Source organism: Eucalyptus grandis, chromosome 9 (genome assembly GCF_016545825.1).
Source record: "Eucalyptus grandis isolate ANBG69807.140 chromosome 9, ASM1654582v1, whole genome shotgun sequence".
Lineage (NCBI taxonomy): Eukaryota > Viridiplantae > Streptophyta > Magnoliopsida > Myrtales > Myrtaceae > Eucalyptus > Eucalyptus grandis.
In genome coordinates this window covers 35,690,084-35,707,346 of record NC_052620.1, presented here as the reverse complement: position 1 = coordinate 35,707,346, position 17,263 = coordinate 35,690,084, and the positions used below count along the sequence as shown (strand labels likewise).

The window sequence follows — 17,263 nt, the reverse complement described above, 5'->3', positions numbered from 1 at the left end:
GATAATAGAGTAAAATATTATATTGATATACTCGTTAACTATCACTTATCATTGAACTTGATGGAAATTAATGGAGGACAAATTTATTTGGTAATCAAAAAATTAATTTATAATAAATTTATCATAAATGTTTTAATTTGAGATTTTTTTATGATATTAACCTTCCGTCATGTCAAGTTGATGCTCCTCCCTGAAACATTAGCAAAGGTGATTAGTAGCAATAGGGGGCGGCAGCAACACGTAACTTGCTACTACTGGGAAATGTGGACTAACGTGAGCACCTCATCTGAATCTTGGTTTCTGTCAACGTCCGATGTCTCACCATCGATCATCGACATGAAGCTTCCCCACCATGTTGGGATCTTGGATCCTGATGACGACGACGACGGAAGTCAAATGAATTATTTTTTCGGAATCAACCTAATTAATCAAAGTTAGATCTCCATATGATTATGAATTTTCTTTCTGTTAAGTCCGTTGCCATGGAATCGGGAGGAATCGAGCATGCAGCTACCTATCTGGCGTGTACTCCTCCGCCGCCGATGCGGACGGTAGAATTATTGTATGGCTGTTCTAAGTCGATTTGCTTAAGTGGTTGATGCGTGATTTTCCCATTAATCAGACGATTTTTATGGCCTGTAATTAGCCACGCAGGGCAAGCGCATACGGCAGTCAAACGGCCAGCCAACTGCCAACAACCTGAATCTTTTTCCCAGGTGTGATATTTTAGGTACATGTCAAGAGCTCGGGTGACACCTTTTTTGCATAATATCCAAAAAACCCAACTTTCTTTTTCCCTATTTTCAAGGGAAAAAAAAAAGGTGGCGACTGTTACATTGAGTACATACACCAAAATATACCTGGATTGTTAAACACACCCAAATAAAATGATTTATAATTTTCAATTCACTTCGATTATGGGGTAATGTGCAATCGGCACTTTGAAAATCAAATAACTTTTGTATAAGATAGGGTTAAAAGATGCGGCGGTGAGCTGTAAAGGAAGATTGGAAAGAGAAACGGGCTGCGGATAAGGCCGACGGCGGGTGACGATGATGTGCTAAAAAGACGATCACGAGATGGTCCTGAGTAGCTAAAACAAATGCGGACCCTTTTCACTATTGAATCTCAAAAGGGGAGTTGGTGATTTGCTTCGTGTGGGATCGAGAAGATCACGGGAATCCAGCAAAAGCAAGGATCGAGCCTAATTTAAAGAGCTCAAAAGATGGCGATCAGCAATAGGCCTACTTCCGCGACGAGTACCGTGCCGAGATAAGGAAATCGCAGCTAATATAATCGAGACCAGCCACGACCTAGGTGAATGGCCATTAACAGAAGGCAGAAAGCGCCAGATCTACCGCTGAGAAGCATAATGAATCAAAGACGATAGATTCTTTATTGCGAGGCACGTCATATAAAGCGTCACCTAAATCTGTGCATAACAGTACCTAATCAGAGAGCGCAAAACAAGATCTATTCCTTCTTATCCACTCCATGTGAGACACACCGCACGTTCATCCCTCCCCATATTCTCGTTCGTGCCACCTGCTATACATTATTCAAAGAGAACGAAACTATAAACACTTAAGCAAAGATACAGAAGCACCATTCAACTACGCAACCTCACATCCCAAAGACTTTCGGGTTAAGTAGACGACAAACACCCCCCCTTCATTTCCCTCCCTCTCTCTTTCAACGAGAGCTCTGACCACGATGTCCAATTTTGGCATTGGGATCTCCAATTTCAGAGCCGCCACGACACAAGACAGAAAACGCCAAAGATCATGGGAGTGGTCCCGCGACCCCAGCTTTGTGCGGACATACACCAGTGGCGCTGATGAATTCAAGGCTCGTCTGCTCGGGTTATACCCGAGCCTTTTGTATAGCGATGGGAGGAATACCATCATCCAACAGGATACAACAACATGGTCTTCTTCCATAACGCGCCGGCTGATTGTTATACACCTCAATTTTTGCTAAAGTCCAGAGAACAAAGGATGAATACAGTTGACACACAACAGTTGGAAATGCAGAAAATTCGTAAACCTTTTTTTTTAGATGAAAACGGTAGGAAAAGCGATAAAATCTACAGTTTTTAGAAGGAAGTCATGCAAGCCGTGGTTTAGATCTGCTGCGCCGCGGCAGGATATGGGGAGAGGGTTCGCTTTGCAAAAAGCGCTCTTCATGCTTAAAAACACCTCCGATGCCTGGTCACATGAAGAAATGAAAATGGTTTCAGGGAATGTTTAATGTATCTTCGTAATAAAGAATACCCCAGTTACTGCCTAACACAATCATCTTCCTGTCAAAGGAAAGAGCATCTATTACCATATCGAGCCAGATGCTTAAAATTGGCACAATGAATAACTGAGAAGTTCATCACTACCTTCTTTCTTGTAATGATTAGATTCTGTCTTTCACCCTATTGTTTTTCAATCAGGTGATCTTTTAGATTAGCACTCAGACGTCAAATAAGTCCATTCCCTTAGCCTGGTCAGAGGCGAGCCGTGCCCGTCGGGAATGAGAGAGTTGAAAAAAAAGTCGCTTCCCCTAAACCTGATCTCAGAAAGTTCTAATGTGCTGAAACCAAACCATGGCCTTACACTTCTTGGGACACAAGTCCCAATCACTATTCCAAAACGACTTGCCTACGTTGGTTTTTTTTTTTAACACCAAACTTAAAGCACCTCTCACAGCTGATGAGGCAAGCTACCAATACCAATCCAAGATGCTAAAGAAAAATTACTTCCTCATGGCCTAAACCAATAGGTTATCAAAGAGTAAAATCTAACGGAAAATCCACAAAAAGATGCTTAGTCATAGTCATCAAACCAAGTTGCTAATTCCCCCGCTCAATTACATATGGTTCCCACATGCAGAAGGGGAAAAATAATTTCCAGCTAGATTTATAGAAAGGAAAGTCATAAACCAATATGTTATGCAAAGTAAATCCAACTGAAGCATCACACAATGATGCAGAGTATTAGCGTCTAACCAACTTGCTAATTCCCAAAGTCAACTACATACGGTTCTAACATGGCAGGAGGGAACAAATTTCTAGCTAAATATAAAAAAGGAAAGTCATAACTGATTTGGGGAAGAAAGCCATTTCCCTTTTGTAGCTTGAGTTCTTAAATCTCATATGTAAGACGATAACAAAAGATCCATCATGTTGGTCAATGCTAATGATACCATCTAAAGAATAGTAAAAGAATAGCATTTAGTGTTGTTTCAGCAGAGTTATAATGAGATATTGAATACTAACCAATCATTTCATCCCTGTGCACTCGTTCAAAGTCAGGTTTTCACGTAATCAGCTCCACCTCGTTTTCTTTTATTAGACCTTGAAAAAAAGCACATCTGAGCCCAGCCTTTCTTCTGCTTCACAGGTTGTGGTTGGCTCCTTTTCTCAACAAGTTCCTCCATGTATTGAACAACAGCCTGCCCAGTTTACAATAAATAGTGTCAAAATATAATCTTAAAGCATTCAAGATGCAGTAGCTTGAGAAAGAACACAAAAATACCTGTGCACCCTTTTCTGCAATATGTCTCGGCGGAACTTCTAAAGGATTTTCTTCCACACGTAAGACACGCAATCGTGTTAACATCCTAAATGAGTCTGGAAGGACCCGTATTTGGTTGTTGCTGATATCTAATTCTTCGAGCATCTCAAGGTTCCCAATAGACCTCGGTAGGGATCTCAGAACAGCAAAATTGTTCCCTATATTCAACTTGACGAGTGTGGTAGCAAAACATAAGCTCTCAGGCACGGACTCAAGTTCATTAAAGCTTACATTAAGCTCCTTCAAATTTGATAGAGATGACATTGTAGTAGGCAGCTGTCTGATATTATTATATCGCACTGACAACACCTCCAAGGTAGGAATCTTCCCTGCTGCTTCAGGAAGGGCCTTCAGCCGGTTATAATCTGCAAGAAGCTCTTTAAGTGAAGAACATTGGCCAATAGTATGTGGCAGCTCCTCAATGTCATTGGTCTCCACATTCAAGATCTTCAGGCTAGCAAGAGATCCTATCGACTCAGGAAGTGCAGACAGACTATTTGAACTCAAGTTAAGTTCCTGAAGACGCACCAGTCTGCTTAAGGTGGCGGGCAGGGATGTCAGTTGGTTTGCACTCAGATCTAAAAAGACCAAATTGAGGAGATCGCCAATGGATTCTGGGAGGTCAGCAATTCTGTTAGCATGCAAGTCCAACTTTGTTAAAGATGAGAGGCCTCCAATAGTTGCTGGCAGGGCTTGCAATCGATTTTGCGATAGATCTATGCTGACCAAACTCGATAGTTTCCCAATCGAATCGGGAAGCCATTGTATTTGGTCCATCAACTTGTCCTGGAGATTGAGTTCTCGAGTCCCTTTCTTTGCAGAAACTTCAATCAAGCTGGCAAGCTTTATTAAGCTCAATTTATCACCATCCTGACCTGTGCACGAACAAACACGAGCATTAGCAGATTTCAAGACAGTGTTGTGCAAAAAACCCAGGAAAAAGCTCCAAAAGAAAGAGATACTGTAACTCAATCCACATTGGACATGGCCATATATAGGCATAGCCTATAGAAACTACAAATTTGCATCTATCAATTTGCAGCTGTGCAAGAGATAGCATCATCAAAGCCACAAGGAAAATGCAAAGAACAGAGAGATAAGCCTACCCAAAGCACTTCCAGCCTTCAAAGTTGAATCTTGTATCTGTGGGCTCGGTAAACCGCCCAGGCCATCGACATAGAATGAGGACTTCGCCTTCTTCACATAACTATCATCTCTAGTGAACAAATCTCCGCTCTTCGCCGGTTCCTTCTCCGAGTAATAGAAGCCCGACGAAGTGCCTGCAGATGGCTTCCTCGGCAACACCGAGACAGAAGCGGCGGCGGCGGCGGCGGCGCTCGGACCGCCCCTGCTCGAAACCGTCAGAGCGGAGCCGTTCGAGTAGCTCCCGGGGTTGAGGCAATCGGAAGCTCTCTGGATGTACTCGTCGAACAGGGCGTGGACGTTCTCGAGGTCCAGCAATTTCACGGCCTCCCTCTTCTGCTCCTTCCCCTGGTAATGGACCAGGTTCCTCTGCATCTCCTGCAGCATCATGAACAGCTCCTCGGGCACGTCGAGGCTCTTGGTCTGCCTCGCGATCGCGTCCAGCCTGGCCTGGTCCTCCTTCTCCACATTGCGGATCAGCGTCTTGGCCGCCTCGACCTCGTCGATCGAAGGCCTGGCCGGCAGAGATCTGTGTATCCCCATGATCTCCGCCACCACTTCATCCACCGATCCCAAGCTCGGCGTCTCCATTTATCCTTCCCTTCCCCGACCTCCAAACAAAATCCCTCTGCAAAATTCAATCCCGCGACGCCTCAATTCGAGCAGCGAACGCACGAAAACGAAACGGCAAGAACCCAAATCCACATCAAGAAATGAGGACAGAAACAGCAACGGACGCACTTCTCTCCACGAGTTTCCAAAACGAGTCCCCAAGCGAAGCAGCGGCCGCAATCAACCGACGGTCACCGGAAGATCTCTGGCGACGCGAACGTTTTTCCCACCCATTCTCAAGCGCGGAAGAACCGGAACGTCGTCCTCCTCGCCGGTCGGAGCCTCGAACGATCCGGACGCCAGAATCGGAAGTTCCCCGGGACGGGACGGGGCGGTTTCCTACGCGGTTCGAAGAGTCGACGGCGACGGCGACGGTCGGGCGGAGAAGAACCGGAGACCACTCGCCGGTCGTCGCCGGAGGAGGAGGAGAAACCCAGCCGCCGCTCCCATGCCGAATCCTGCTTCTTCTCCTCCTTCCTCGTCGTCGTCGTCTTCTTCTTCTTCCTTCCTTCTTCTTCTTCTTCCTGTTCCTGGATTTCTGTATTTGTATAAGAGAGAGAAAGAGAAAGAGAGTGTGAAATTTGTTCGCATATAATGATGGCAATTATACACTTTTATTTCTGGAAGGAGGAGATGAGAAAAATTCAAAACGGATTAAATTAATAAATAAAATACGAAATACGCGACCCGCCAGGGGGCCAGGGGGGAATTTAATTAAAAAAAAAAATTCCCCGATAATAATAACGGAATAACGTGAAAATGATTATGACGCCAGCCGTCGGGTAACCAACAAGGATCTACTCACCCCCCCGCTGTCCCCATACTGCTCGTCCGGAATTTGGCCCAATGCCCGGATATGCCCCCAGCCGCCGCCCTCGAATTACGGAACTGCCCCCCCCGCGCGCCTCTTTCCCGGGATTTCCTTCTCACTTAGCATTTGGTCCCCAAAAAAATAAATAGAATAAAATAAAATAAGAAGGGGTGAAAAATGGCGACGGTCGCGCGACGTTATGTCGCGATAGTCAGGTCGCATCGTTATCGTAATCGCGCCGCGTCATAAGTGCAAGAGCTCCGAATTTAGACCCGTCTACTCGAACCGAAAAAAATAAAAAGACCTATCTGGAGCACAAAATTCATACGTATTAAAACAATAAATGACACGAATGATTTATAATTTTGGCATAATATGTAATATAGTTCATGAATCCTTAAACTTTAACTCGATATGCAATATCAAATTAAATTTTTAAGTTGTCTAATGCGGTCCGTTGACTTTTAGTACATGTTTGATTTAGTCCCTAAAATGTATTAAAAATTTTCATATTATCCATGAATATCAATTAATGAAATGACGGTATTGAATATTTTCATATAGTCTAAAGATAAAATTGCACATATACCAAAAGTCCATGAATCATATTAAGCATATTAAAAATTTAAAAGCATATTGCATATCGTGCTAAAGTTCAAGGATTATATCGAACTAATTTAAAGTTCATAGACCACGTCACATATTGAATCAAAATTTACGAATCATTTACGTCATCATATCTATAGTAAAGGGAAAATACTCGATTGTCTCGCTTTTTGTATTTCTCATCATCACTCCCTTAAATTTATAGTTTCTAATCATTGGTAAGAGGAAAATAGAAAAGTAAAAATCGACAAGGGAAAAACAAAGAAATTATCTATCCACTTTTTTTGAAGAAGGTGCGCTTGGTACAATTACTTGATGGTCCTATAGGCAATCGATGTTATACTCGTGTGAGAATTTTTTGACTGCTTCTCCGATGTTTTTTTACTAAAAAATAAAAAAGATGCTAAGATCATTCGGGCCAATGGAGAGAAAGCGATCGATGAAGAGATAATTTCACCGTAAAGCGCTGGTAAAAAAGGTAAGTAAAAAGACTGAATCTTCACTTCCTTTTATTTATAAAAAAAAGTAGATCCCAACGTCTTTTCTTTTAGATGTAAAGGCTCGTTGCTTACTCGTCCCTTGCTCTCGTTTTCTATTATTTTATGAATTTCAAATAAAATTTGTTTTCAATAATTGAAAAAACAGGAAAAAATTCATCTTAATGTTTTATTTTAACCAAGGAATTTGTACGGTAGTGACGAAAAAGTAGCAGTGAGCTCTTTTATATCTTTTGTGCAATTTAAGTTATGGATTTTATTATTAACTAGTTATGTTATATTAAAAATGAAAACCGATCAAAATTCTAGACAAGGCGAGCTTGAAAATTTGCTTGTCAAATCGCGTTAGGGCTTTAAATTGAGTGATATGTGTTTCTCATATTTAAATACGAATTTCGACATACATATATATTTTAAAATGCTATATTCATATGGCGGAAACATCTTATGAAATTATATTATTTAATGGGTTTGATCATATCATATTCTGCGAATAGTGTCGTGAGATTAAAAAGGAAAATGAGCATAAGACATTCATAATTTATATTTCAAATGGCTGACCCATTTGAATGTCAGACATGATCGAGAGTGACATCAATATACTAGACATGTGTCAAAAATCGTTGCACTAGGTAGCATCGAAAATCGTCGGGTCTTTTTCTTAGAAAAAATATTCGGGCTACTGAAGGATGCAAGCCTGACCCCTCGGAAGATAATGAATACGACGGTCAACATCGAAATAATCGTGACAAAAACGTAGGTTTCCATTTTGGATAGTAGTCGTAGACCGAATTTAATAATGGTAGGAGTCCGATTTAAATTTAATTTCTCTAAAAATTCGGTGGACATTGAATATTCACGAAATTTAAAAAGCCGACGAACGAGAAAGATTCGTCCAGTTTGGATGTGGAGGTTGAATGGATTAATGAGTAATCAATTGCTACATCATTGTCGCGTGCATTCCCATCTTGGACATCCTCCGACTTCCTTATCTACTAAACCTCTGTAAATTTTTAAAAATAATTACTGATATTACTTAAAATAATTACCCAATGAAAAATATTTTTATTATTATAAATAATTTATATCTAAATATTATCATAATATTTTTATAAATAATTATTTTTAACAAAATATTTTTAAATCGCTCATATTTCATACAACAAACGGAACACATGAGTATAAGCTAGCCACTCGCAACCAATTAGTTCAATAATTTGACATTAGTGTTACAACTGAGCATCATAAAATCATGTGATCTATATCTATTTAGAGAATGAGGCTCGGAGAAATCCAACAAATTGTATAAAACGCAACTATTTTTAAAAAAAAATTAAATAGCTCATATCAAACATTGCCTGAAAAGTAACACAGCATTGAATAATATGTTATACGTGTGTCATCGATGTGTTTCTTGACAATTTAAACCCTTTTTAAAAAAAAAGAAAAAAAAAAGAGACTTTTTTGCTGTGTTTTATATTAGTGCATGTGTCAATTGTTTAAATCCCAACACTAGTTTTCAAACTTATTCACGACCCATTTACTAAATATAATTAATGAGTTAAAAAAAAAAGATTTATAATTTATTTTGACAAGTCTAACAAGTATCGAGGGCTCTCTCCTTCTTTTTATGCTTTTGGTCGGCCAAGTACATTTTTTGACGTTGGAATTTCTTAACGAGGAGCTAGGCGGGCCCCACCCTAGTGGTCCCCCCTAGAAAAACCCTACGAACCCTCCCTATCCGAAGGAGGGGGCAGTTTCGAACATCCCGTTCCGAACCGGGGGCGCTCCCTAATAAAACCCAGAATTGTAATTGAGTGCAGGAACGGGAGAGGCACATTAGAAATGATAACCAAGGGAGAAGGTTGGGATTAGAGCAGAGAAGGGCCTAGTACTTAACGATAGGGGGGGACACGATTTGATCCGTTGCACGAGGGACGCGAAGGCCTTCGGGAGAGCACGCCCATCTGGCCCTGTCTCGATGCGCGAGAGGGGGCCGGGACAGAAAGAGAGGGCCTGTCTTTTTCCTTGGAAACCAGTTGGCCACTAGAGAGGCGGGCTAGCTGGAGGTAGGGCGGGTAGGAATAAAGATTTTCCTCTCGTTTTCTGTTTTATGGAAAGCTAATTTTAGTCACCAGGCCGACATCCCACGACAAAACTTTCCTAGGATTGGTGTATTCGAGTAGGCAAAAGATAATTTTGGACAATTTCTTATGCTTAAGAGCTGAGGTTAACGTGTAGTAAGTCATGACTCGTCGATACCAGTATTAATGATTAAAAAGAAAGATTTCGAAAACTTTATTGACTTTTTCCATCCTTATATCGTTCTGCATCGTTAACTTTGCATACATATGATTTGCATATCCGAACATGGTGCTCAATGAAAAGACTAAAATGCACTTAATCACTCTCCGATCCTATTCGTTCTCCTCTTTTCTCTCTCTCTCTTTCTCGTTCGGTATCTCTCCCTCCGGTCAATGGCAACACCCAATCACCCGTTTCCCTTGCCAACAACAGCAGGTTGAAGGTCTGCCGCCCTATCTCTCGAGCATGCTTGACCTTGTTGCGGAGCTCAAGTCACCAAATTTGGGGCTCAAGCGAAGCTCAAGCTCGTCACGCTTGGTTGAGGTTTCAAGCTGAGCTCCATGGCAAGCAGAGGAGTGGGAGGCCCTTGTGGATTGATGGATGGAGTTGATACATGGGTGTATGGACGACACATACTTCTAAATTGATGGTATTTTTAGTGAAAATTTTTAAAAGTTGTTACAGAGTGACTTTACCTATTTATTTTTAGCAAATCTAGCTGTCCACATTACATTTCCAAACCTTTGCAACATATACATATTGACATGCAAATTTAAAGAAATATTTCACAATTTTAGTTTAAAATGAGATAATATTTTAAATTTTAACGTGAAAAAAATAGGGAGCATGAGAAAAACACAATGGGCCCACTGTCGAAGCGAGGAAATGTACCAACATTTCACACTTTTTTGTTGCTAGATCACATTCTATCCCTTTTCATATGTACCAACAGTTCATTCTCTAGTGCTCCTGATCATAAGTTCAATCATGTCTTCATTGTCTTGCATTGTCTAATGGAAAATACATTAACAATCGAATTCATCTCCAATCTGGCAATCCTTCTCATCTAAAAAGCTCTCGTGTTTTTCTCCCTTTTAGCATGTAAATTTAATTTTCATTTTCCACAGGTACATGACATGTAAATGAGTGTATCGAGTAGAGTTTCATCCATACACGTGAACTCAAATTTTTAAAATTTATATCATTACGAAATATCGTGATTCATCGCATTTAAATCGAGCAAATTGATTATTCATTCGAACTTTCTAGGAACTATGCTACATCGATTGATTTCGATTTTTGTTTTTGTAATGGCCCGAACAGATAAACAAAATCGATCCCCCCAAAAAAAAAAAGAACAAAGAAAAAGACAAAGTCGGAGCGCTGCCCTAATCCGACTTGGACAGACAACGGAACTAACGCAACAGGTGTCGGGGAGGAGAGGGACTGGGACAGGGTCGCGGGGGGGACACGTGTCGGTTGTTGGCGTGCTGATTTGATCAGAGGATGTGAAAAAGGGGCCGTCCAGCTCTCGCCAGCTGTCCCCGCCGGCTGCCCCCACTCTTCCCTCCCGGGGCGGGGCCCACCCGCCTCACGTGTTCTGCTGCGGACCTCGTGACCTGTCCCCAACCGCTTCTGGCGATGGCGACCTCGAGGGGTGGGGGCCCAGTCTTATTATACATAATAGTATATTATATTAAATCCTATCTTTGATTTTTTTTTTTTTTTTCGCGTCGACCGTCCGTCTCGTAATTTCTATACAAAATTTCACATCGCATGACGACCCGAAAGTTCGAGACCGATTACTAAACTCTCGAGAAATGACCAATTCGCATTCGAAATATGTCATTAAGATCTTCTTTATATATTATTCCGTAGAGCTATATGATTCGCAATAGTGATGATACTAAGCGAATAGGAGCCATTGAATCTAACAAGTGCGATAGCGGACTTGGCTTATCTCAAAGTTTAGATAATCAAAGTCTCGGTCATTTGGGGAAGTTGTAAAAATATCTTGAAATTTACATTCATGTATCGAAAATCGTACTCATTTTTTATTATCTTCAATTCGGATGGCCCACCCTAGCTTGGTGAGCTTTGTGATAGAGCTCCCAACCTGGACTAGGACTAGCTTTGAGGTAGCACAGCGACTCTTGCTGGCCTCAAGTCCAAAATGGATGACTATGGGGGCTAGGCATGTTTAGTGTTCTTGAGTTTCTCGCATCTCAAAAATGTAACGACCCGCACCTGTAAAGGATAGAAGTGCGGCTCTAGGGATCAAGAATGAACCGAACTCCATATCGTCCGAGAACGATGGGGTACTAATCTTAACAACCATCAAGGCCTTTTCTGAGCGAAGCTCAAATGAACAAAATCGTGAGGACGTGGAACAGGTGAGTCCTGCAGCCCAAAGTGAATAATAGCGTTGGCGAATGGCGTCAAAAGTCAACCCTTACAAAAAGCTACTTCATAGGTAAGGTTTCCTATAGCACTTATTACTTGAAAATCAGTTCCCTGCACAACTCAAATAACCCACACGATGTCTACCTAACATATAGGGCCTTGGTCGGAGCGACAACGTAGTATTTCCAGCACAAATGATCTTAAGTCTCTTTTACCCAAAAAAATGCTTTCTCCTCGTACTTATTAACTAACCATCAGCCTTTTTTTCCACAACTAATGTAAGATAATCCCAACAAAGGTGGCAACTGGCTAGTGATGGGCAGGACAGAGATTGTGCAGGACAATCGACATAATTGGCCCCTGGACAACTAGGTACTTCACACCCTGTTACAAAATGTTCGACTTCGCTACCACCACCAGCGGCTGACTCCATGTGCTCGCACACATGGTGAACCTACGGTTCGAGGTCGTCAGGCGGCAGCGAGGGGATTCGAGTCGTGAGCCAACCACGGCATCGCATGTGCCGTTAGGCAGCGGCATCGCCCTCGGTACCTGTCATGACAAAACAGTTCCGCCCCTGCTACAACCCAGCCTTGAATTTCAAGACTGTCAACGTCATATACGTTCATATTCCATCGGGCGAGGCAGTAACCAACTCCCTCGTTCCTGTCCATCCAAGAGGGCTCGTCAATGAATTTCCTAAGTCTCCATCATCCAAACCCAAGATAGGAATAAACCAGACATGGAGAGCTCAAATTCATCTCCAATGCTCAGAAACATACAACTGAAAACTTCAGATGGTGGACGCTCCAGCAGCACAGACAGAGAGTCAGGTTTCAGTAATCTTGAACACCAGACTCGGCTCAAAGAGTCAATGCAATTTGACCTCTGGTAGACTGCTACATGTGAAAAAAGCCACAGAAACCTGGAGAAAATCATGGCATAAAGAAGAAACGGGTGTGCAGTCTGACATAATCAAACGAAATTAACTGAAATTCAGAAACACGGCAAAGCATGTCCAAATCATATGCCTCCTCATTTAACTTCTTTGTCCAGAGAAGTATAATATGTGAAAAAAATCTTTACTCGAGTCTCTTAAACGCAGCCTGCAAGGACAGCAGGACTGAAGAGTGCGCGCTCTACATGCTTATGAACAGCTTTTATTAGAAGGCGAATGTTCTGTATCGGAATGAAAGATGAAAAAAAAGGGGGCCCCCCCGATGCCTATGAAAGAAAAAATGCAACCCCTGAACATGACCATCGTTGACAGCCCGCCAGTCTATTTCCAGGGCACATTCACTAGGCCTTGCAAATTGTTGCAGGCGCCTGCGCTATGGCTGAGTGGGCTTAGAGCAACACCGGACGATCCACTGACGGTTCCACGAGATGGCGGGCTTTCGCTGGCCGATACTCCAGGCATATATCTTGATGAAGCAGCTAAAGGATCGGGTGGATTGCTTGACGATCTAGACTCCTTTGAGCCCTTTGCAGCGAAACTGCCAACAATTACCTGAAAAAGAGGACAGAAATCACGCCAACTCAATTTTTGGAATTCCAGACAAAAAGGAAAAGGAAAGGGAAACTAAAAACATGAGGGTAACAGATGGGGACTTGAGCAAAAATTGGTAGATGCCATCCCGCCAATCTCGTAACACAAAGCTAGAGTTTACTCATTGGCGATAACTTAAAAGGGAGAGAGTTCAAGAGATTAGAAAGGCAAAATGACACAATTTTCATTCAGTGAGCAGGACATGAAAATGGCATATAATCAAAGGAAGCAGTTTCAAACATCAGCAGAAGAACATAATCCACAAAGGAGAGAGACCTGAACTGACTTTGCTGCAATTAGCAGCCCTGCCACACCACCGCCCAAAACACGGCCATCTGGACCAGCCAAAGCCACACTCAAGCCCCCAGTTCTGCTGCGGTGACCATTGCTCTCTGAGAGCAGGAAGGAACCCGAAAGAGAGATAATCTCAAACCTTCCCTACATGACATTATGTGTAGAAAGTTTAATTCATGTATTCATTTTGTTTACATTGTGCACGAATAAGTTGTTGAAAAAATTACTCCTGGTTTTTGGAGCAATAAAGATTTCACCAAGACTCGTGCACCACATAGTGGCTCAAAATCATTAATTTGAACTGAGAAGTTGGACATACTCATCGAGACTGTAGTTTAGATTACTGCTCTTCACCTCACTCGTTAACTTATAATATAATATAGTATCCTTTCATAAATAAGATGAATCTCGTATGGTTGTGATGCAATGTAGGGACCAACTGAAGTTTAGATTACTGCTCTTCAATGTAATGTCTAAATATCCCCTTCTCATCAATGCATTCTCAAACTCAAGACAGACAGCCTGAGGCAAAGAGTCATCCCTGGCTTTTTCGACATGAAACCTCCCAATTTAAACTATAACATAAAATGCGAAGAACAAAGGTAAAACAAACCTCGTAAGTTACAGTTCCGCCAGAAGTTGCTGCTTGATTTAATGTAACATTAGATATCACTCCATTTGCGGACAGAATGCAGACACATCTGGGACCAGTCTGGGAGAATGAAATTATCTTCGCAGATACGTCCTGAGAAGCAAAATGCAATAAACACATCTAAGTCCTTCCACAATATAGAGTGCAATATCATGATGATATAAACTTCACTGGAGAGGACCACGAATTTTCGAGCTCCTTGCAAAAATGAAGTGAAAAAGATGGCCAGATCACTTCAGAAATCAAATAGAAGTGCAAGACATATTTACTGAAGGCAGTTAACACAATTTCACGAGCTAAATCTTGCGGAATGATGATCATCCATGCTCCAAGGCCACTTTAAAGGGCATTTTGTGCGGCTTTTAACCTATGGACTCACTTCTTGTTTCCAGCTTTTAATCCACCCAGTAGTTTGGCATCAAAGCCAATAAAGAGCCAAGTGCATAGAAGTTGCTTCCTCAACATCCAAAACCTAATCGAAACTATTATTGAATCCAAATTTGAAAAAGTTGCATGTAAATCCAAAAAGCTACAACATGATGAATGAGCGTGCAGCTGCCACTCATCATTTCTTTTGTAGAATTATATAGCATAACCACTCTTGCCAAGACCACTCAATCCACTCTCCTTCCGCTAAAGATACATTCGTTAGAGAATTTAGCACATTTATTTTCTTGCACGTCATCTTACAGCTGATAATACAGCAAAGTAACAGACCAGTCTCATCCTCAAACAAAATAACACACCAGCATCAATAAAAATCACATCAAAGCAATTGAAAAACTGCTTCAATCTTTTTCTTGTCAAAGCCAATGCGAGACAAATTAAATTTTCATATATCTTCGCAGGATGGAATAAATAAATTTGCCTTCTTTTTTTTCTCTTACTGCAGGTTGTTTATGACAGTTTAACCTTTCTTAAAGAAGGAAAGCAAATATAAGACCATGCTTGTTGAAACTGATTGCAAAGAATGAAAGCACGTCTTTTACCAAAACTGCTAAAAAACCTTCAAGAAGGAATTAAAAGAATATGAAGTATTCCAAGCTCACCTCTCCAGCTTTGACTGTAATGATGTGGGGCACAAATCCGCCTGCTGTTTTTCCTGCTGGTGAGCGAGTTTCACGACCTAAACGAAGCAGCCGACACAGTTCAAAAACCCATGCTATCTATTTATATAATTAAAAACTCTTTTAAGAGAGAGTGGTTTATTAAAGTATCTTGTTCTTTGAAAACGAATCAAATCTTACTGTGCAGTCACAGTTCCCCACTGAAAGGAAAAAAGAACCAAAAAACTAATGACTTTGTCTTTGCCTCTGCTTTGGTGTGGGGGCCTACAGAAAGCTATATCCGCTTTTGGGTAAGTCCAGAGACTATGCTACTGAAACATTAACAGGTAACGATGGTCATAATATCTAATTCTGATATGCCTTTTCCTCCCAAAATATCATATACCTTTTTTCTTTTCACAGGCGACAGAACATGGTGGAGCGTTGTGGAAGCAGTATTCTTAATAAAAAACACATATATCAAGATGGAAGATCGCAAGCAGATCAACTAATCCTATAACGGCTTGTTTTTTATTCATAACAACAGTTAAACATGCATTGCAAAGGCTTCTAATACCAAATATTATATAAGGAAAAGTCGCCCATTGCCAATTTGCCACCATAAACTTGTATATTCACACTGAAGGAACACTGATCAATGAACACGGTTCAATTCACATGGAGAAATAACATTAAGCCGAGATGAAATCATGAAAGAGATCATCTTTTTTTACCATTAACGGTATCCACTCGGGGCTTGTTGCCGGAACCCCGCGGCCGACCTCTGCCTCTCCTGCCCGCCTTGGTCGGGGCCGCCCCACCCGCTGGGGGAGAAGCGAACCCGCCATCGGGGGAATACTTCCTGGGCCGGCCCCGCTTCCTCTTGACGGGCTCTCCCGTGAGCCCGGGCCCAGTTTCATCGCCGTGGACGCTACCGTTACCAGGCTGATGGTAAGTGGGCGACACGGCGGCGACGGGCTTGTAAACAGCCGTGCCGTCGGTACTGTAACTCAAGCGCATGTTGCTGGCCACTTGCTGCTGAGAAGTCGGGCTCGGGTTGCCGGGCAAACCCGACCCGTATGGCGGTTCAGCCCCAGACATGGTCGTTAACTGGAAATCTGACGTGAAATAGTGATGCATTTAAGAAATTCTTCTTCGAGTTCTCAAGAAAAAAAAGAAGAAGTGGTTTTTAAACCCTAAACCCCCCCTGGTTTTATCTATTTTTCCTGGAAAAAAAAAAAGCGATCGAACTCGATACTGAATTAACAAATCGTATTACGAATTCAATCAAAAGAGGGAAACGCGGGATTTTCCCAGTGGAACTGACCAACCATAATTTCACACAAAAAAGCCAAAATTTGCCGCAAAAATTCTCTCTTCCACACCTCCCCCCCCTTCTTTCTCTCTGTTTTCCGCCTGAAATCCGATGAGAAACCAGAAGAAACCGAAATTCGGGATTTTTCCAGGTGGGTTTTGCGAAAAATAGATAAATGAATTCGGCATAAATCGAGGGGGAAAATCAACGGCAAAAAGCGAAAAAAGAATTGCAAAGAAAAAAAAAACTGAAAAAGAAAAAGGAGAGGGAAGAACCCGCTCACCACAAAATAATTCTGATCAAACAGCTTCAGCTTCACGAAAACAGCTTCAGATCTGCAATGATCTGAAGCTGGAGCTTGGCCGCCGGGAGTGCCTGAATTTTTGCAGAATTTTACCCTAATTTTCCAATAATCTTTTCCTTTATATATTATTTCCTCGCCCGTTTATTAACCTTTTTGGCTTTTAAGTTGCTCTTTTTGGATTTTTGGGGAGAGAGAAGGTAAATAAAAGCACCTATTTGGGCCACGCGACGGGAGTACGACGCCGTCGCTGAATGCAAAGAGAAGCACGAAGTAATGTCATACCCGCGACTCCGTTTTGCTAATCCGAAAATACTTTCCGACAAACTCATCACAAAAAGTTTTTAGCTTTATCGATCCTGTCCATCCCCATCAGCCCCCAACTC

At 41.8% G+C, this 17,263-nt stretch overlaps 2 protein-coding genes across 4 annotated transcripts; both read right to left on the bottom strand.

Annotated features, from left to right (window-relative positions):
* Nucleotides 1–1,455: 1,455 nt before the first annotated feature.
* Nucleotides 1,456–5,906, bottom strand: LOC104419558 (plant intracellular Ras-group-related LRR protein 4). 2 transcript variants are annotated; one of them, XM_010031258.3, is made up of 5 exons: nt 5,448–5,906; nt 4,670–5,334; nt 3,525–4,438; nt 3,266–3,441; nt 1,456–2,207 (listed from the first exon to the last, which is right to left on the bottom strand). In XM_010031258.3, the coding sequence occupies exons 2-4, from the start codon at nt 5,295–5,297 to the stop codon at nt 3,298–3,300; spliced, it is 1,686 nt and encodes a 561-aa protein (XP_010029560.2). In that variant the 5' UTR covers nt 5,298–5,334; nt 5,448–5,906; the 3' UTR covers nt 1,456–2,207; nt 3,266–3,297. The 2 variants fall into 2 exon arrangements, with proteins under 2 accessions (XP_010029560.2, XP_010029559.2); XM_010031257.3 differs by having other exon boundaries at nt 4,670–5,906.
* A 6,829-nt stretch (nt 5,907–12,735) lies between these two features.
* LOC104419557 (AT-hook motif nuclear-localized protein 10) lies at nt 12,736–17,162 on the bottom strand. Of its 2 annotated transcripts, XM_010031254.3 has the most exons (6): nt 16,860–17,162; nt 15,996–16,379; nt 15,265–15,341; nt 14,177–14,308; nt 13,546–13,707; nt 12,736–13,230 (listed from the first exon to the last, which is right to left on the bottom strand). In XM_010031254.3, the coding sequence occupies exons 2-6, from the start codon at nt 16,360–16,362 to the stop codon at nt 13,000–13,002; spliced, it is 969 nt and encodes a 322-aa protein (XP_010029556.1). In that variant the 5' UTR covers nt 16,363–16,379; nt 16,860–17,162; the 3' UTR covers nt 12,736–12,999. The 2 variants fall into 2 exon arrangements, with proteins under 2 accessions (XP_010029556.1, XP_039157377.1); XM_039301443.1 differs by lacking the exon at nt 16,860–17,162 and having other exon boundaries at nt 15,996–16,836.
* Between the last annotated feature and the right edge of the window lie 101 nt (nt 17,163–17,263).

What these genes read in the sequence shown, in the direction of transcription:
- LOC104419557 (XM_039301443.1), bottom strand. Translation starts at nt 16,401, where the DNA reads ATGCATCACTATTTCACGTCAGATTTCCAGTTAACGACCATGTCTGGG. An exon ending in CCGAGTGGATACCGTTAATG is followed by an intron (nt 15,342 to 15,995) that starts GTAAAAAAAGAT and finishes TGCTTCGTTTAG; the next exon opens with GTCGTGAAACTCGCTCACCA. An exon ending in GCGGAACTGTAACTTACGAG is followed by an intron (nt 13,708 to 14,176) that starts GTTTGTTTTACC and finishes AATGTCATGTAG; the next exon opens with GGAAGGTTTGAGATTATCTC.
- LOC104419558 (XM_010031257.3), bottom strand. Translation starts at nt 5,297, where the DNA reads ATGGAGACGCCGAGCTTGGGATCGGTGGATGAAGTGGTGGCGGAGATC. An exon ending in GAAGGCTGGAAGTGCTTTGG is followed by an intron (nt 4,439 to 4,669) that starts GTAGGCTTATCT and finishes GTTCGTGCACAG; the next exon opens with GTCAGGATGGTGATAAATTG. An exon ending in TTGCAGAAAAGGGTGCACAG is followed by an intron (nt 3,442 to 3,524) that starts GTATTTTTGTGT and finishes TAAACTGGGCAG; the next exon opens with GCTGTTGTTCAATACATGGA.